The 20,770-nt window shown below is 46.0% G+C and overlaps 1 protein-coding gene and 1 non-coding gene across 2 annotated transcripts in view; one reads left to right on the top strand and one right to left on the bottom strand.

The window, feature by feature from the left end:
• Clic4 (chloride intracellular channel 4) overlaps nucleotides 1-8,173 on the bottom strand; it is a 69,854-nt gene extending 61,681 nt beyond the window's left edge. The window contains exon 1 of the mRNA XM_026391661.2: nucleotides 7,913-8,173. Coding sequence (XP_026247446.1) covers nucleotides 7,913-7,984 — 72 coding nt within the window. The 5' untranslated portion in view covers nucleotides 7,985-8,173. The remainder of the gene's footprint in view (nucleotides 1-7,912) is intronic.
• Nucleotides 8,174-13,998: 5,825 nt separating this feature from the next.
• Nucleotides 13,999-14,102, top strand: LOC113184884 (U6 spliceosomal RNA). Its single transcript, XR_003301057.1, has one exon. It is a non-coding gene; the product is annotated as a U6 spliceosomal RNA (small nuclear RNA).
• Nucleotides 14,103-20,770: the final 6,668 nt, after the last annotated feature.

Here is a 20,770-nt window from a genome sequence, read left to right as displayed (position 1 = left end):
TATTCAAGGCCAAAGTTTAGTTTCTTAAGTTGAATCACCTTTGTTTTCCCCAGTGAGTCTGCATGGTCTGGCCTCCCGGCTACCACTCAGCCAGCTTTCCTAAGTGACACAATAACCTAATTTGATTCCTCTTTAGTTTTTAATGAATGTTCACTCTAGTAATCTACCACCTGGTCTCCATCTCCAAAGTCAAGTAACCAGTAGTCAGCAGAGGGAAAAAAAGACATTCAGAGAATTCACAAATGCCTAGAACTTCTTAATTACTACAATTTTCTTCTAATTATTTGGCTTTGTACTCATCAGAGTTTGTTCAAATTTTCTTTTATTCTTCTCCCACACATACAAGTAAACAGCTATGCTGCTTGCACAGTGGTAAGAGTCAATACTTGCATTATAAAAGGTAACTGACATTTTTACAACTCTGTTATAATGAAATCCTTTTCATAAGAATGAATTACTTCACACATGAAGTGGAAGTAATAATTTTATTGCCAAAAACAAGAAGAAAACCTATTACCAGCTTACAGTTAGACACCATATTTCAGCTTTAAGAAAAGAAAGATAAAAAATCCCATGAAAGGAAGCTTAGAAGTACAAACTGTAAGCATAATGAACTCTAAGGTCAATACCTAGCCCTAGTTCTATTATTGCTACTTATCTAAAACAATGGTCAAATTTAAGATACTCCTAGTCTATCTTTTGACACCATTCTCAAATACGATCTTATTTATCCACATTAAGCTGTCACTTTTGCAAACTTATAATTAGATTAATAGAGTCTCCTAGTTTTATGTTTTAAATAAGGAAAAAACAGAAACCAAATTAAGACTAATTGATATTCCTTATTTCTTAGGGAGGGGGCAGTGGGTACTGTGGATTAAATCCAGAGGTGCATAACCACTGAGCCACATCCCCATCCCTTTTTATTCTTTATTTTGAGACAAGGTCTCACTAAGTTGCTTAGGGCCTTGCTAAATTGCTGAGGCTGGCCTCAACTTGTGATCCTCCTGCCTCAGCCTCCATAGTTGCTGGGACTACAGGCATGCCAAACATTGCCTGGCTTCCAATACTTGACAACTGAGGACAAGAAACCAAGTCTTAAAAAAAGATAACAGGATTAAAAGTTCCAAGAAAATTCACAAACTAATGCCCTGAATTAAAATTAGATATCTGTTAAATCATACTTGGTTGGTTTGTAATCATGACCAAAATGTTATTTTTCCTTCAGAAACTCCCTTTCCATTCCCTATATCACCCTCTAAAATAAGCAGATCCATCCTCACTTAAGCTCCTACTTGATCAAAACTTAACTAAAAGTTTAATCACATTTCTCATCCTGCCTAACACGTTTCCTTCTTATAGACTAAATTCCCTATTCAGGAGATATCGGAAAACCGAGGCTCCACTGTTCTAGTGAAACAGGAAGTGGGAAAGTCTTGCTCACCATCCTTTAACTGGTTGTTTCAAGGCACCTCTGTAAGCATCTTTCCAAACCAACTTGACTTTTAGTGACGGCAGGTCTTCCACGTGCCTCTTTCCTATCGCTATTCACGTGGCCGAGGGTCTCCCCTGCGTTCCTCAGTCCTGCTGGCTCAACAGCTGCCTCTCTCTTCCCCACTCTGGACAACTTTCTCTCAGAATTTTATACTGAACCAAAACCATTGCCTTGGTCTTTGCCAAAATAGCATTATTAGTTCTTCAGGAACAGCTGCAGCAAAAAGTAACAAGAACAGTTTCTGTTAACTTCACATTTTACACTCATTTCTATTTCCTGAATTTCCCCCTCTAGAGACCACAAAAGAACGGCAAACCCATGAGATACAAGGTAACATTCTCTAGATGTTGAGTTAGTTTTTATTCAATTATTAGAACATCACTTTCTATAGAAAATTTCTTTTGTTCTGTTTGAGAGAAAAAAAGGGGGAGGGGGGCCACAGGAGTGGGGCTGAATGAAGTCGGCCCTGAAGGAAAACACAAAGAGCTCCCAGTTCACACTAGCAAACAGCTGAGAGTTTGCCATCTGCAGGATCCATTTACACCTTCCCAAATGCCAATGGGAAGTTGAATAGACAGCAATCCAGGAAATGAGGAAGTGCAAGGAGAACAAACAAGGCTGGAAAACGTATGTCTTTACATAAAACTAGGTTCATTTTAATGATCTCATCCAACTTTTTAAAAACTTATCTAATTGGCACTATAGATTTGAATCATTCCTAGTTCCTTCTTTCAAAAATATCAACCTATCAACTGTTTCCTGTATAAGGAGTTTACAAATGATGTCAAAACTAACATTTTCATTCTTGATTATTCCCAATCCGCCTATTCTCCTATTTTTTCAAGGCCAAGTTCAAGTCTACTTTCATATTTCCTCATTTCTCTTAGCCCAACTTAATGTGAATCACACTTGACTCTTTAAGTATGTAACCTCTTATATAATTTTCCTGCCAAAAACAATTTATAAACCTAAATATAATTTCTTAAATCTCCCAAAGTATATGCACTTGGTTCATACCAGTCAATTTGTGAAGTCACAGCTAATCAGAACTAACAGAATCTAGCCCATCCCCTTTTTTCATAACTTGCTTATGTGAATTGTTTTTAATACTCAATAACTGTATCCTTGGGTTAGGAATCACATCAAACTTTTTATGTAATTTCAAGCACAGCATCCCCTGAATCCTATTAATGAGATCTACATTTAATAAGAGTATACTATTATTGTAGCCGGGCACAATGGCGCATGCCTGTAATCCCAGCAGCTCAGGAGGCTGAGGCAGGAAGATCATTTGTTCAAAGCCAGCCTCAGCAAAAGCAAGGTGCTAAGCAACTCGGCAAGACCCTGTCTCTAAATAAATTACATATCAGGGCTGAGGAAGTGGCTCAGTGGTCAAGTGCCCCCTGAGTTCAATCCCCAGTGCCCAAAATAACAATATAGTATAATCAGTGACAAAAACTTTACTATGTGCCGAGCACTCTTCTTAATTCTTTCCCTAGTGTGTGGTAGGTACATGGCCACCACACTTCCCAGCCTCCTTTGCAATTAGATAAAGCCGTGTGATAGGAAATTACAGATAAAGACTTCTGGCTGGGGCACTTAAGATGTGCTTCCTCCATATTCTCCACCTCTCACTGATGGTAACCAGAACTTCGGTCACCAGCTTTGACAAGTCAGAAGAGGATGGTGCTGGGAGAGCAGGGGCTTGGTCCCTAAATGACTCAGAGGAGTAAAGCCACTCCAACATCTACAATACCCTCCCAGACTGCTACTTGAGTAAAAAAGAAACTTCCATCTGGTTTGAACCATTGTTTGGGGACAGGAAAGAGTATTACTTATTACAGCAGTTTAGAATACCTTAATTAATCCACACAAACTACCATTTAATCCTTCAGCAACCCGATAAAATTGATATTATAATTACTATTATCCTAATATTAAAAGTAAGGTAGGTGGGCATGATGGTGCATGCTGTAATCCCAGAGATTCAGGAGGCTGAGGCAAGAGGATTGCAAATCCAAGGCCAGCCTCAGCAACTTAGCAAGACCCTGTTTCAAAATTTAAAATTTTTAAAAACAGCTGGGGATATGGCTCAGAGGTTAAGTTCCCCAGGCTTCAATCTCCAGTACTCCCCTGTGCCATAACCACCACCACCACCACCACCACCACCACCACCACTACCCGCCCCCAGGCGGGGGTGGGGGAGGGGGGACAGTAAGGAAACTTAAGCATTGAGAGGTTAAGAAACTTGTCAGATATATTATAAAAAGCCAGATACAAGCAAAGCAGTCTTGGCTCCTGGGTCCCTGCATATTAGAAATCCCTTCCAAATATCTCAAAAGGAAGTTATTCTCACATGTTATGCCACCCTAAAACCAGATTAATTTCTTACAACCATCCCCCAAAACCCAACAGCTTACTGAATGCTGTAGACAGTGACTGTCCCAATTCATAAAAGTACATGAAGTGTAAATTCCAGTCCAAAAAACTAGTCAAAGATTGGAGATCACATCATACCAAACCTACCAGTAAGGGTAGAAGGGGTAGCAATGTCAACAGGAGCTGGGCTTATACAAGCAAAAGAAAAATTTAAAAATCCAGTCTCCTCAACTTCTCTCATTTTTGTGATTTAAGAGTTAATATGTATCTTTACCCAAACAGACATTTAATTCTCAAATTCTGGATATAGCCGGGCAGCATGGCATACCCCTGTAATCCCAGTGGCTGGGGAGGCCGAGACAGGAGGATCGCAAGTTCAAAGCCAGACTCAGTAAAAAGCGAGATGTTAAGAAACTTACTGAGACCCTGTCTCTAAATAAAATATAAAAAATAGGGCTGGGGATGTGGCTCCAGTGGTTGAGTGCCCCTGGTACCTCCCCCCCCCAAAAAAAATCCCAAATTCTGGATATAGCCAAGAAGAAATATTGGTGGAAAATATGGTAGAAAACACTAAAAGTACTAAATAAAGAAGAACAGAAGAGGTGAGGAGATAAAAGTCACACAGGTGTGGCAGACCAGAGACTAGAGAATTCAGGACAAAGGACTATGGTTTGTGACTCAGAACATCAGGAAATAAGTAATGGTTTCCAATTCCAAGGACTGATAAACATATACATTGACATAAAATACTCTAAAAGGAGGAAGCAATCTCCTTTCAAACATTTGGTACCCTCTTCAGTTCCAGCCACTCTCAACAATACACAGACCCTACGCTCCAGGCGCATTCGTGTAGGAAAGATCTGCTGCAATATACCAAAATGACACAGCTAGCCTCTGCTTACTGTGCACCAGACACTGTTCTAAGATCACTACAATCTACATGTATTAATTTGTTCCCCTGAGGTTGGTCTATTAATAGGCCAACTCTCAGGATATGGCACAGAGAGAGAGGTTGAAGTAATGTATCTTGGGACACAAGATTAGTTAAGTGGACAAACTGGATTAGAAACCCGGAGTAGTCAGATTATAAAGGGCTTTATGCCCTTGCTAAAGGGTCTGCACTTTACCTTACTGGACAGTAGTTCCCAACTAAAATGGCAGAGAGTACATCTCCACTGTTGAGGATGACTGCCACTATAAGCCCCTTTTACTGGTAGGAGGGCTGAGCTTCATGCCTGTAGTTCCAGATACTCAGAAGGCTAAGAATCTTGTAAGCCCTAAGCCCCACAGTTTCAGGTCAGCCTGGGCAATAAAGAGATACCCCCACCGCTTCACAAATAAACAGGTAAAAAAAATTAAAAATTAAGGTAAACTATTAGGAGGGTTCCTACCCTTTAGGTGTTAGGGTTAAAAAAAATAGGAATGTTGAAAAAAGGAATGTTGTTATATAGGTGATGAAGAATTACTGGGCTCACAGGCACACAACTCCAAAAATAATACTCATGAAGGAAAGGTAGACGAGTCCACTCACACCCTTTAAGGACCTAGGCCAATCCTCTTACACAAGCTGAGTCCTAGACAAGTAGAGTCAATTCTCCATTAATACCACTCACCATCAGATTTCTCATTATTTCACTACTATATGCTTCAGATATAAATACAGAATCCATAGTCTCGTGCCTTAGACATGTGAACAAATTTTGTGTGCTTTTCCTGTTTAAAAAAATGATAATTTTCTGTTACTAACTGGATACCTTTTGGCAGAATAATCAACACTACTCTGGACAATAACAGCTTCTGACTGCCTTGTTGCTTTGAAAAACAACTATATTTATTAGGGTATTTTCCCTCATTTGCATTTCCCACACATAGCTCTTAAGAAATTGAGAATACCACATTACTTGTCTTTTTTTGTTGTTCTCCTTCCTTTCAAACTACAAACCAGGTCTATATCAGTGCAAAGTTGGCCTATGGTGAATCACAGGCCAGCAAAAAGCATTTCACAAATAAAAGTTAGGTACCTTGCACAGTGGCTCATACCTGTAATCCCACTGGCTAGGGGGGCTGAAACAAGACCATCTGGAGTTCAAGGCCAGCCTCAGCAACAGGTAGGTGCTAAGAAACTCAGTGAGACCCTGTCTCTAAATAAAATACAAAATAGGGCTGAGGATGTGACTCCTCCGTGGTTGAGTGCCTCTGAGTTGAATCCCGAGTACCAAAAATAAAATAAGTTTGATGAGGGAAAACAAATTGCCCAGCATAATCCAGCCAATAAGCACTCAACTACGCCTTGAATCCTGGTTCTCTGCCTGCAAACCCAGTGAGAAAGACTTAAGATAAATAAGCAGGATGACTTCAGGTGGCTCACAGCATAAATATGGAAAACTAGGAATAGGTAGGCAAGTGACCATAGTTTGGGAAACAGTTTGCCACACCCATCTCCTTCTGACTGAAGGATTAAATCAGCAGTAAGCAGAGTATTAAGTACTGGTCTCTTCCCAATTTCTTGTTTGTTTTGTTTTCCCCAGTACTCTAGAATGCTAGGCAAGTGCTCTACCACCGAGTTACACCTCCAACCCCTTTCTAATTCCTATACTTTCCTGGCTTATTTTATTGGCTAGGATCTCTAGTACAATACTGAATACAAGCCACAACTGATAATATCCTTATACAATTCTAAATTTAATAATGCTTCTAAAGCTTCACCATTAAGTATTATGTTTTTCACCATTATAAGTAGATACACTTATTTTTGAGTTTATAGAAATTCCTTTCTATTCCTAGCTCAGTTAAAAAAAAAAAAAAATTACTAATCTCTGACCTTCCCTTCTCTGGGCTGCTTTCCCCGCCCCTCTCTTCCCTTCCCTTGCTCCAGGCTTCTTCCTACATTCTCTGCACCTCAAAGTACTGTGTGCCACTCAAAGTAACTGAGACTGTGATATTCTGGGAGTTCTATGCCCAGATGTTCTTTCAGTTCTCTGGCCCAAAACATTCCTAAAGCCGATAATTGAAAGAAAATCCTAAAACAAACATTGCTTCTGCTCACTAACAGATCATGTATTCTCCCCATCTCTTAAACACACCCTTCATTGTCTTTTCTTTAAAAAAAAAAAAAAAAATGAAGAAAAAAGGGACAGACTAGGTCTAGATTCCTGCTAACTTTCCAGCATGTTGCCTAGCTCCAGATGACACCGGCTTCTAAAGTGATTGAGAGAATCTCAAAAGATTTTAAAGGGCTGTTAGGAAAAGCAGCTGGATACCCCTTGGCTAAACTGAAAAACACAACAAAGGAAGAAGGGGCACGGATATTATTCGTAAGCAAAAAGTGGTAGTTCTAGGATATACAAGCGGAAGAGACAAGCCGGGAGTGAGGGGATCGAGCCTTTGAAGCCCCCAAAGAAGTTATGGACTCAATTTTTCTTTCAAGACAAAAGGGCACACACACTCTTTCCCGAGGCAGCAACACCAAGGGGAGCAGCCAAAATGTTGCATCATTCGGAACACTCTGCGCTTAAGAAACAAGAAAAGCAGACGGTGGTAAAATACCTACGGCAGGAAAACAAAGTTGGGAATCTTGGTCTCTTCCCGAGGCCCTCGAGCGTCTGTCCCCTTTATCATTTTTGCTTTTTTTTAAAGACTGCACCGAACACTGAAGTTTCAGTTTCCCACCAGCTGCGCGCAAAGGTTCCTTGCAAACGCGCTCAGGGAAGTTCACCGCTCGACGGGGGCTGGAGCAGGGGGCTCCGGGCGGGGTGGGGCGGGTGACAGGTCGCTCGCCCGCCCGGGAGGCCGGGACCACCGAGGGTCCTCCACCGCCGGGATACTGGCTGCTGGCTGCGCCCGCTCGCCCCGCGCGGCCCCGCGCGCGCCCCGGGCCCGGCCCCCTCGACGGCCCCCGGAGGCGGGAAGGCTCGGTGCCGAGACAATGGGCGAGGGCGCGGGACCCGCAGAGCTGCCTCGGCCGGGGGCGGGGGCCTCGGGGGCCTCGGGGGCCTCGGGCGCCGCGGCTGCGGGGCGGGACGGCGGGCGAGCGCTCACCTTAACGAAGAGCTCGATGAGGGGCTCTTTGTCCTCCTCCTTCAGCCCGTTCAGCGGCATCGACAACGCCATGGCCGGCTCGGCTGGGCTCCGCGAACGGCGGCGCGACTGCGGTCCTGCTCCGAGGCTACTCTGACTGCCGGCTCCCGCCGCGCTGCACTCGCTGGACAGTCCCGGCGTCGAGCTGGCCGCGGCCTCAGCTCCTCAGCACCGCCCCACGCCCCGCGCGCGACTTGGAGGCGGCGGCTGCCCCAGCAGCTTCAAACCACGGGGCGGGGCTCCGGGGCGGGGCCTAGGTCGGGGGCGGGGCCAAGGCCCGGCGCCGCGGGACTCTCCGAGGGAAATGGGGGCGGCCGGAGCTCGCGGGGCGTGGCCTCATCCGAGCTGAGGCGAAGGGTCCACTCGGAGGCCGGGAGGCGGCTAAGGGGCGTGGCCTAGACTCGGGGTGTGGCCTTGGTGAAGCGGTACTAAGCGCTGGCTGAGGCCGGCGGTGGGCGGGCCTTCAAGCCACGCCTCCTGAGGGGCGGGAGGGAAATTCCACCCGGTGTCGGAGCCTGACACCGCCTCCCTCCGAAGCGCCAGCGCGTCCTGAGCAGCTGCTGCTGGGTCGGTTCCAGGTGACCTCATGCCTCGGCCGGCCTGGGGAAGCGAGGAGGCGCCTGCCAGCCTCTCCCCCGCTGCACTCCACTACTCATCGCCCTTTCCCGGAGCGGCCACCCCCCTGCTCCCAGTGTTAGGTGGAGCTGCCTTTTCTACGAAAACTTTTCGGAGTTTTCATCTCCTTAGAAATACTTTTTTCTTCCTCCGACTTCTTTTTTTCCTTTTTGACTTTTGGGTCTCTTCTGTATTGGAAATCAGCATATTCACAGGCATCGTGAGGTCGCAGGGTGTTCAGGCTCTGAGGTGGGGGGGATAGACCGTGGAACAGGATCCCTCTCCTGCCAGAGCTGCAGTCGAACTGCACCCTTGGTGCTGGAGCCAGGACTCCTATTTATCCCCGACCAGACCCATTGCTTTCCCACATTCACCTGGCAAACTTGAGTGTACATCAGAAACACCTGGGTACAACACTCAGCCCTGCTTTATCTGATTCTCAGATTCTCAGGAGAGGAGAGAAATTCACATTTTTATAAGCACCTGAACAATTCTGAAGTAAGTGGTCTTCAAACTGGAAAAACTGCCCTGGGTCTTAAGGCCTTGAGGGCAAGGGCCAGAATTCTTTGAAACAGGCACGTGATAGGCACTTGGCCTTGGTTTGCTGCTATTGAACCCCTGGGGCAAATGTCACCTCTTCTGGAAACTTGGGCTCTCTTCTGACTTTCCATGAGGCTTGACTCACAGCTCTTATACTGGACATCCCAGGTTAGGTTGATCACTGAGTTCCAGAAGGGCCAGACACGGGGTGCAGGTGGGGGCTCTCCACATTCCTAGCTCACAGCACATATTAGAATCTTTGAACAAATTGAATATATGCAGGAAAATACAGTGAAACCTTCCAACTTTCCCCTCTGCCAGCCCAAAGCAAGTTGCCCAGATGTTCTTGGAGGACTCTGTTAAAGGGATGATATATTCAGGTAATTGGAAACAACACCTCTAAAATTGGACTACTTACATTCACATCTTGACACAGAAATGTCATTAAAATCCCTAAGTTTGTTTTCATTATCCAGTAGATGGTAGGTGAGTTACTTCGCCTTCCCATGTGTCCCGTGCTGTCCGGATGGTTGTTACCTGCGCTGGTCCTTGTGCTGTCCCTATCCACCCCTGTGGACTTGGGTGGCATCATATCCACTCTCTCTATGATCAGCTTGTTTGTCAAAAAGTAATAAATGCCAGGAGGCCACCCCTTAGATCTGGGCTTGAAAAACAAACTGAAGTGACTGCTGGACTCTGAACTGAACTTGGTGTTAATTTTTCATGGAATCGTGAACTGCCTTAAAGTTCTGTCCAGTCTTCCCCTTCAGCTCTGCCTGAAAAGGAACGAACCCAAGTGAGAACCAGTTCAAAGATGATCCAAGCCTAAAAGGAAGGATCCCACTGGAACCTCAAAGAAGGCCCCAGCTGGCCCGGCTTCAGGTGTGCTGAGGGTTTGTCAAATGCAGCTTGGACCAGTGACTCTCCACCTGTCTGTGTCTGTAGCCCCAGGCTGGCCTCGTGGCATCTGGTCGGCAGATGACCTAGCAGGAGGAGCAAAGACTCAGGCTCAGAGCCTGTTAGAAAACTGATCACAGTTCCAACTTGGCTTCCAATTTCCACCCCCATGAGTCTCAGATCCATGGGGAAAGCTGGTCTGGAGAGAGGTTGAAGGGATGTTTATGCAGGGAGGCTCCCAGAACACTGCATTAACATCTCCCTCTGGCTTTGAAATGCAAGCCTAGTTTGCATCTTATGCTCCTGTTTGTTTTTATAACACACAGAAATTTCAAAGATGGGTGGAGATGCTTTCTCTTCCCCACACACCCCTCTTACCTCATCTCTACTCTGTCCCCTTTGCTCTCCACACCAGCCACACCTGCCTCTTTGCTATTTATTCCTTGAACCTACCAAGCGTGCTGCTGCCTTGGGGCCTTCGCATTTGCCCTTCCTAGCCTCCTTCGGGTCTTTGCTCAAATATTGCCTTTTTCAGAGTGATCTTCCCAAATCCCACCCGATGCAACATTGCAAACTGCTCTCTCTTACTCCTCCCTCCCTTTTCTTTCTCTCCTTAACATTTACATCCTCTAATATATATTTTGCTTATTTGCCTGCTTCTTATCTGCCTTCCCCCCACACACACACACACACACAGGAATATAAACTCCTTTAGGGCAGAGAATTTTGTTGGGTTTTGTTCTATGTTCCTGGCTCATAGAACAGCTCGAATTTAGAAATGAATGATTGTGCCATGTTGAGCTTTGGTTTCATTTGCCCCTGGCTTACGGGAGGACAGTCCTGCTCCCCCGGTGTGGGAAACCAGGGTGGTTTGTGTGTTGTTTTTATCTATGGTGCTGAGGATTGAGCCCAGGACCTCACGCATGCCAGGCAAGTGCTCTACTGCTGAGCTACATCCCCAGCCCTTTTTAGTTATTTTTGAGTCAAGGTCTCACTCAGTTGCCCAGACTGGCCTCAAACTTGAAATCCTCCAGCCTCAGCCTCCCAAGAAGCTGTATTACAGGTTGTATTTCTTCATGATTAGCACTTCACAAGGGACCAGGTTCTCCAAAGACAGAGGACCCCTCCCTCCCGTAAGCCTCCCATTGTGACATACCCCCCAGCTCCTTCCTCTGACTAGATGGTCCCTCACACTGACAGTACCAACCCCAGTGTCAGCGATTTCAGCAGAGGTGGGAGGTGCTATGCACGTGGACTCTAGGGTCAAACTGCTCAGGTTCCAGTCCTGCTTCTGTCATCTGCCTGTTATTTTATCCTCTGAGCTTCAGTTTCTCATCTGTAAAATGGGTTTAAGATTAGTACCTATTTAATAGGATCATTGATAAATCAATGTCAAGTGTGTGAGGACCCTGGCTGGAGGGAGAGCTTCATCAGCACTCGCTGTGGGTATTATACCCTCCTGTCCACCAGTCTCTGGGCTGCCCCACTGCCTGGCGGACACCTCGCCAGGTGCTTTCATATCCGATCATGTCTGTTCATCATGGTGTTTCACAAGCATAGTGTTCACTGTTCTCATTTTACAAATAAGGAAACTTCAGGTCAGAGAACAACTTACCCTAGTCATTCAGCTGGGCAGAGGTGGAGCCAGATTCAAACCCAGGACCCTCTGGGAGCCCTGCTGCTCTCCACCATGTCGCATGCTAACTGGGTGTAGAGAAGGGAATCTCACACATATCCTTCAAGGCCCAACCCGGACAGTCCCCTGCTCCAAGAAGCTTCCTGCTCCATCTAATCAGACTGATAGAAATAAACGATAGATCCCGAGCGCTGCCTCTTAGTCTCCCACTCCTACGTTCCAGATGGGGTTTCTCTCACTCACTACACCTATCACGAAATCAGGGCTTGGTTCATCTTTAGTGATGGCCATCAACTTGGCTGTGGAAAATTCAATGTGGCTTTGAATTCCAACCGTGTCCTTGTGACATGAATTTGGTCCTATAAAATTCTGTTAATTGACACACCCGTTAAGTTTGGCTAAAGCTTAACCTGAACGTGCTATTTACAGAAGCATCAGCCTGTCCAGCTTCCCTATAGATCTGGGCTCCCCTGGAAGACACGAGTCACTGAACAAACACAAGAACTGGAGGCACGTTTCAGTTCTGCTTTCCTCGGCCCTAGACATAGAGTGCCTGTGGACAGAGATGCTCTTCCTGGCCACCAGCCCCTGTGGATGAAATTTCATGGAGGGAAAGACCATCTGGGAACCATTTATAACAAGGGTAGAGTAGAGAAAACTGAGGTTCAGAGAAGTTAAGTGGTTTGCTGAGGGTCACACAGCTGGTTAGTGGCAGAACCTATAATTAAAACCGAATATCTTTGTCTTTATTGCCCTTCTCTTGGCTAGCCATTTGCTCGTAATTCGAGTTTCACAGAGTTCTTACAAGCATTAAAAAAGATGATACAGGCAGGCCTGATGGTGCAGGCACCTGTAATCCCAGTGGAGGCTGAGTCAGGAGGATCTCATGTCCAAGGCCAGCCTCAGCAATTTAGCCAGGTCCCAAGCTATTCAGTGAGACCCTGATTCTAAATAAAATATAAAAAGCGCTGGTGATAGGGGCTGGGGACATAGCTCTGTTCCTAGAGTGCTTGCCTTGCATGCACAAATCCCCAGCACCAAAAAAAAAAAAAAAAAAGCGCTGGTGATGTGGGTCAGTGGTTCAGCACCCCTTGGTTCAATCCCTGGGACAAAAAAAAAAAAAAAAAAAAAAAAGATACAAGCACAAGCCAAGCACAAGGGCACACACTTGTAATCCCAGCTACTCTGGAGACTGAGGCCAAGTTCCAGGTCAGCTTGAGGCATATCGGACCCTGCCTCAAAATAAAAATTTTACAAAGACTCAGGATGTGATTTTGTGATAGAGTACCTGCCTAGCACTTGCCTAGTACGTGAGAGGCCCTGGGTTTAATTCCTGGCACCAAAAGAAAAAGAAAAGAGTACATAAAGTTTGGAGCACAGCGAAAGCCCTCAGGAAGTGTCATTTTCTGCACAGCCCCTCCCCAACTCCACCTCTCTCTTGCCTCAGGGTGCTGAGGTCAGAAGGTTTTGCATAAAATGCCCCAGTTCAAATTCCAGCGCTGCTGCCCTCAACTAGCTCAGACAAATCATTCCACCTTATTTTCTTCTTCCAAGGAGACGGGGAATAATGTGTCCCTCAGAAGTTCAGATTGAGGCAGGGAGAGGAGGGTACACTGATGGGAAGGGTCCTCATTCCCATCAAGAAGAACCTATCCACGGAGCACCCACAGGCACAGGGTTCCCCGGGATCAGCTGTCTTCACTTTAGCTCCTCACTCCACCCTTACCCCTGCAAAAAAAAAAAAACACAAAATGGAAATCAAGTACCAACAATAAGAAGATTCATGAAAGTGACTAGATACAAAGTTACAAAGTTACTGGGGTTTTTTGTTTGTTTGTTTGTTTTTTAACAGTACTTTTCTACATAGCTGGTGGTGAGACAGGGGTTCACTTGATGCTTTAGCTAGATCCCTTGTGGCTTTGAAACTTACATGTTTTTTTCTATTTTTTCCAACTTCTTCTCCCTGACCTTCTCCTCCCTGATCTTCTTTTCCCTGATCTTCTCCCTAATCTCTGCTCCCTAATCTCATTTTCTCTGAATCACCTCTCTAAAAGCCCCCTGTTCCTGCTGATGAGCAGAATCACAGCCTCTGGGACAGGAGTCCTCTGTGTTTCTCCTTTGCTAGCTAAACAATAAACCTTCCTTTTCCTTTTTCTCAAAACCATGTCCTCATTATCGGATTGGCATTGGGGACAGTGGCACCCACCTATGATCCCAGCAACTCGGGAGGCCAAGGCAAGAGGAATTCAATTTGGAGGCCAGCCTCAGTAACTTTGCATGATCCTACCTCAAAATAAAAAATGAAAAGTTCTGGGGGTATAGCTCCGTGGTAAACCGCCCACGGGGTCAATAGCCACCAGTGCTCGCTTCAGCAGCCCTTATACTAAAATTGGAATGACACAAAGATTAGCATGGTCCCTGTGCAAGGACCACATGCAAATTCATGAAGAGTCTTCACTAGAGTTACTTGTATATAAAAAATATAAAGTGACCCCCAAGTTCTTTTAAATGTCTGAATTTTTCCACGAATTTGTTCTTTTGGGAGCATTTCATTCTTGCATATTTTCACCATTAAATGAAAAAAGTCTTTGCTTCTCTCAGTTAATGCGAACCATTTGTTTTGTTTAATTCTACTTGAGGGGATATTTTAATATAATTTCTGCTTAAGTCAAACATCCCCTCTGAATGTTAACTTTTTTAAAAACATATATTTTTAGCTATCAATGGGCGCAATATCTTTATTTTTACTTATTTACTTTTATGTGGTGCCGAGGATCGAACCCTGTGCCTCGCGCATGCGAGGGAAGCACCCCACCACTGAGCTACAGCCCCAGCCCCTGAATGTTCACTTTTAAATGTCGAAATTTGATGATCCATAGATCTAGGAAGTGAGATTGCAATATGCTTAAATTTGAGGTAGATAAGGAGAAAATTCTGGGGGTTGTTATTGAAAGTCCGTTAAGAGAAATTGATGGAACTTTATAATTTTGATGAGCTGAATAGATTCCAATGTCAACATGTGGAAAATTTTTCTGAAAAACTTGTTCATGTATTAGTTGGATCAATTTTTCTGTGGCATTCGGTGCCATAAACCTTTTGAATTTATCTTGGGGAAAAAAAAAAAACTACCAATAAAAACAAAACTAAACTAAAGCCCTATCACTTAGAATTATAAATGGAAGATCTCATGTATTACGAACGATCAAGAATATATAAAATCTAAGAAATATGAAAATATATTAATATGTGTATGTTTCACTTGGAGAAAAAAAACAACTTTATAACAATTTGGAGATTTTTTTTTTCCTTTTGTACCAGGGATTGAACCCAGGGTTACTTAACCACATCCCCAGACCTTTTTATGTTTTATTTAGAGACAAGGTCTCACTGAGTTGTGTAGGGCCTCACTAAATTGCTGAGGCTGGCTTTGAACTAGATCCTACCTAAGCCTCCTAAGCAGCTGGATTACAGGCGGCGTGGGCCACTGTACCCCGCACACACACACACACACACACACACACACACACACAAAAAAATACATAAAGGCATTTTCTATTCTTGGACAGGGAAATTAAAAAATATAACTATATTAGGTCTTTTATTGTTCATCTAAATTTTTTTAAATTTAGGTATAGATGGATATAATGCCTTTATTTATTTATTTTTATGTGATGCTGAGGATCGAATGCCAGGTGAGTACTCTATCCCTGAGCCACAATCCCAGCCATTGACATATGTATATATCACCTTGGAATAACTTCATATCAAATCCGCTTTTCTCTGGAGGGGAGAGAAATTGGTAACAGTGCTTACACCCAGAAAGGGGAACTAGGTCACTGGTAACTTTTGGCACATGTGTATGTAATATCTACCTAAAAATTGGTTTAAAAAAGAAAAGAGGTCAAGGGTGTAGCTCAGTGACAGAGCACCCGAGCGGGTGCCTAGCACACGCCAGCATCCTCCCCACCCACTTGGTGTCCTTCCCTGTAGGACAGAAGCAGAGCTCCTGGCTCTGCCTGGGACACCTTCACGCTACCTGGCAGCTTCCTGCTCTGCTGTCCTCATGGGCAGCGCCAAGATCCAGCTTCTGCACCCAGTGTGCCTGCCCTTGTCCCCCAGGTCTGCCTCCCCACCGCCCCCAGCCCCCCAGCATTAAAAGCATTTGGGAGCCAGGCAGATCTGATCCCCTGGAAGCAGAAACCCTACCCTGGGCCCCTGTTGGCCCTGCTCCCTGTGAGACGTCTCATCTTGGGGAAGTTACATTTGGTCACTGGGAAGCTGCTCCAGCCAGGAAGGGAACCCGAGTTGACTTGAAGCCAGGCTCTTAATTGGATTGGATTCCCGGGGAGGCCATTAGCCTCTTGCTGCAGCTTGGCAGAGAGGAACTACTTCCTCCCCGGCCCCAGCCCCCACAGGCAGACAGCCCAGCCAAGGTCCTGGACGGCCTTCCACCCAAATAAGGTGCGGTATCCAGTTTCCAAAGGTTATTCCTCTCCCTTAATTGGACGAGCTTGTGGCTGTCTCCAGACACCAGCAAATATGGTAAGAATGTGAATGGTCTTGTCCAGTCTCTATGCACTGATGCTGCAAATTTTTATGGAGAGCCTACTATGTGCTAGGCACTGTCCCAGGCCTCAAGCAGACATCATCTTGGCTCTCACAGACTGAGTGCTCTTTGGGAAGAAGTATAATAAACAAACCCTGAGCCGGGAGGTCACACAGCCCAACAGCACAGACCCCCAGGAGGGACCCAGGCCTGCCGAGTTTGGGTGGCTTATTTGTTCAGACCTCTGGCCACCAGTTCAGAGGCTCTTTCCACCACCCTGACCCGTGGACACCGAAGAATAGCAGAAGGTTTAGGAAAACTTATTTAGCTGCAGCATATAACTCACCCCATGAGGAATAAATCACTCCATCCCCCAAAAGAAGAAACAGATGACATTTAGGGAGATATTCAGGGTTGTAATGGCCATGAAGGCAAACGAGAATATGAAAGATGATTTGAAACTGCTATTGTTCGAAGGTCCCCACCCAAACTTCCGATGAAATTTAATCCCCATTGTCAGGAATTAAGAGGTAGGATGAGGCGGGACTTTTAAGAAGTGATTAGTCATAAGAACTCTGCCCTGGGGAATGACTTAATCCATCCATGGATTAATGGATTAATGAGTTGTCTTGAGAGTGGATCTTCATCAAAGCCAATTTGGTTCTGTCTCTTGCAAACCCCTCTCGCCACGTGAGGCCCTTTGCCACCTTGGGACTCTGCAGAGTCCCCACCGGCAAGAAGGCCTTTAGCAGATGTAGTCCCTCAACCTGGGACTTCCTAGTCTCCAGAACCATGAGCTACATAAACCTTCATTCTTTATAAAATTCCAGGCCTCAGGCATTCAGTTAGAGCAACAGAACACGGATTAAGTAAACTAGCAGTGCTTGGAAGAGAAAACTAATGTTTGTTGGCTACAGACTGTACTTAGAATACTCCACCAGGACCTTCCATATTTGAAGAAAGAATGGCTCAGGAGAGCTAGGTGATTTGTTTTAAATCACACAATTAGGGACTTCAACTCAGGTCTAGTTCTTGACTACCTCTCCTCCAGGTACAGCTCTATAAGGCCAGGCCTGCTTTTATCTTCTCCATCTGTGTGGCCAGCACAGAGCTCCCCATCTGGTCCAAAGTTGGTGCTCAGAAAATATTGCCTAAGCCAGGGGTGCAGCTCAGTGGTGGTGTAGCACACACCAGGCCCAACTAAGTGATTGAACATGTCTGTCGTCAAAGCCTGTTCTGATTCGAATATACCACTTTGTGTCCCTATCAAAGTCTGGATCACACTGTCATTGGAATATTCTATAGATGTTAAAAATTATAATTCCTGCTGGGCACAGTGGTGCACACCTGTAATCCCAGCAACTCAGGAGGCTGAGGTGGGAGGATTGCAAGTTCGGGGCCAGCCTCAGCAACTTAGTGAGACCCAAACTTGGAGAGACCGTGACTCAAAATAAAAAATAACAAGGTCTGGGGATGTGGTTTGGTGGTAAATGGTCCCTGGGTTGGGTCAATCTCCAGTACCAAAATAAAAATGATGATGTTGAGCTGGGCGTGGTGGTACCTGCCTGTCATCCCAGCTACGAGTTTCAGGGAGGAGGATCACAAATTGGAGATTAGCCTGAGATATTTAGTGAGACCCTGTCTCAAAATAAAAAGGTCTGGGAATGTAACTCAATGGTAGAGTGCGTAACTCGCATGAGTCCAATCCCTATGCCACCAAAAAATAATAGTAATAATGTTGAAATCTGCTGAAGACGGAGCTACTGATAGGGACAGGCACTGATAGAGTCAGCTTCGGGACAAACATTCTGTGTTCAGGGACCTCAGCACAGTTCTCACGGCTCCGTGGGCCCCCATCCCCACGCCAACTATTATCAGAACATACGCTATTACTAGAGGCATATCGCGGACACTTAATATGTGCCTGTTGCTCCAGGCAAGGTGTCTGTAATCCCAGCAACTCTGGAGGGCAAAGCAGGAGGATCTCAAGTTAGAGGCCAGCCTGAGCAATTTAGCAAGATCCTGTCTCAAAATAAAAAATAAAAAAGGGTGGAGGATATGACTGCATGGTAGAGCATCTCTGGGTTCAATGCCTAGTACAAAATAAATAAATAAATAAGTGCCTGTTGTATGCATTGGCTGTGCCATCTCATTCAACCTCTGTCCTCAAGTTGAGCATCATAATTGCTTTCACACCGCAGAGGTGGAAACTGGGCTAAATTGCTGGCCCCAGCGAAACAGCTGGTAAGCAATGGCAGGGGTGGGATTTGAATCCAAGTCTGCTCTCAGTCCCGATGGTGCACTCCACGGCCCCGTCCTTCTCCCATCACCCTTAGCCACCACGTGGGCAGTGAACTGTGTCCAGCATTCCCTCCAGATTCCCGCCTATCGGCTTGTCCTTTGAGCTCAGACTGTGAATATGACCTTAACCCTAGAGAAATGGTTCTCACCACGGAGTTGGTGGCCCTGGCTCAGATGAGGTGCCCACTTCCTACTGCCTGAGGGTGTAGGAACAGCCAGCTCCAGCCCCAGGGGAATGCCAAGGGGTGGCCCAGGCCACGATTGATCGCTTCCCCACAAAGTCAGACTGTGCTCTCCCAGTCATAAGATGTGGTTTGAATAAGAACAGTTCTTCTCCATCCTTGAACACTCCCAGTTCATGTATTGGGTACTTTGAGTCCTGAACAATTAGACCTGTAAATCACAGCTGGGTAGCAGAGGGGGTGTGAGGCTATTGGAATTCCACAGGCCACGCGTTTCTCAGGGCTGACAAGTGCCCTTCACGCTTCAAAAGAACCCACTGCGCTCCCGGCTCTGAGCCTTGGCAGCCAGCGGGGCCCAGCAAGCTCGGCCCGGGAATGGCAGCCCATCTGATGTTTTTCCAGCTGCATCCTACTCCCGCCCAGCCGCCCACCCCACTCTCCTGCTGGTGGCTTGTGTGACACTTGGAGGGCTCAGGCTTGGTGTGTTTGTTTGCTTCCTGCGTGAAGCCGTGAAGCTGTCACTAATCTCCTCCCAGAGTCATGCTTCCCACTGCAACCCCTGTATGGGGACCAGCACTGGTGCTCTCTGTGCAGAACACTGTGTTCCGCGGAGCCCTGCTGTGTCTGACAGCCCACCGGGAGCAGCCCGCGACAGAACAACAGCCTTGTCTGAGCTGATGGCAGATGTGGCCGGGGGCTTGAGGGTCGAGCGAGCCCAGCAGTTATTGGCTTTCCCCATCTGGTTAGCCTCTTAGTTTTCTGTTTGGTTTGTGGGTTTATTTGTTTATTTTATTTTTGCAGGGCTGGGGGTGGAACCCAGCCCCTCCCCCCCCCGTACTAGGTGAGTGCTCTGTCACTGAGCTGCACCCCCTGATTGGCCTTAGGTTTTAGGTGAGGTTCTAGAAGAAGTTTTTTGTTCCCTTGAACCTGCCCATACTGGTCAGCTGCTAGGTCCACCTTACCAGCCAAGGGACCAGAGACCCTGGGTTTACTCAGGAAGGCTCCCGGGGAGTGGAGAAGGTCCACACCCCCACAACCAACCCCCATCTCTGCTAACATCCATGGCCTCTCCTAGCAGGAGGCTGATCATGCTAAGAGAGGCCCGTCCCAGTCCCCCCAGGAGGTGAGGAGAAGGACAAAGAAGGTGAACAGGGACAGAACATCCATTCCTGCTGGTCAGAAATCAACGCTGCAAAAATCTGCAGGAACAGGGTATTTACAGGGCCCAGGGGAGTCCTGCAGACTGCTCCTGTGCTTGTGAGGGGGAAATGGTAACTTGGTGGTAAAAACAGACCACTCTAACCAGGTGATCAAAACTGACATCACCCTGCCCAGGCTGACACATGTCAGGCGCTCCTGGAAGGAAAGCCCGGAGAGGCACACAATGTCACTTTTGTCATATTCCAGCTGAGAGTGCGTGGCCGCATCTGATCATGAGGAGATGCCAGACACACCCCACTCCAGGAAGAGTGTATAAAAGAACTGGTCTGTATTCTAAAGTTCAATGTCATAAAAGACAGAGTTCCTGTTCCAGATCAGAGTAAAAAGGCTTACGCCTCTTTAATTAGATGCCGTATATCAGCAGACGGGATCCTGCACCAGTGGGAAAAGAATCTCATAAAAACACATTGCGAAACCAGGCACAGTGACCGTGTCCACGCCTGACACCGCAGCGACTTGGGAGGCCTGAGGCAGAAAGATGGCAGGTTCAAGGCCAACCCAGGTAAGTTAGCAAGAGCCTGGGTCAAAATAAAATAAAAAGAGCTGGGGATGGAAGTCAGTGGTAGAATGCCCCTGGGTTCAGTCCCTGGTACCACAAAAAAAACCAAAACTAATAAATAAATAATAAATCATTCATTGGCAGAATTAGAATGTGAAGAGTAAAGTATCAGACCAATGTTAAGTTTCCTAAATCTAATACCTGTACTTGAATTATGTAAGGGGTGGGCATCCTTGTTATTAGAAAATATGTGCTGAAGTGTTAAGGGGTAGAAGCATAATCAGATCCGCTTGGGGTGCAGGTCAGTGGTAGGACATTACTCAGCAGGAGTGAAGTCTGGGGTTCAATCCCCAGCACAGAAAAAAAAGCAGAGCATGATGCT

Source organism: Urocitellus parryii, chromosome 11 (genome assembly GCF_045843805.1).
Source record: "Urocitellus parryii isolate mUroPar1 chromosome 11, mUroPar1.hap1, whole genome shotgun sequence".
In the NCBI taxonomy this organism is placed as follows: Eukaryota; Metazoa; Chordata; class Mammalia; order Rodentia; family Sciuridae; genus Urocitellus; species Urocitellus parryii.
Note: the sequence above shows the minus strand (reverse complement) of the source record. Positions and strands in the feature narration are given on the sequence as shown.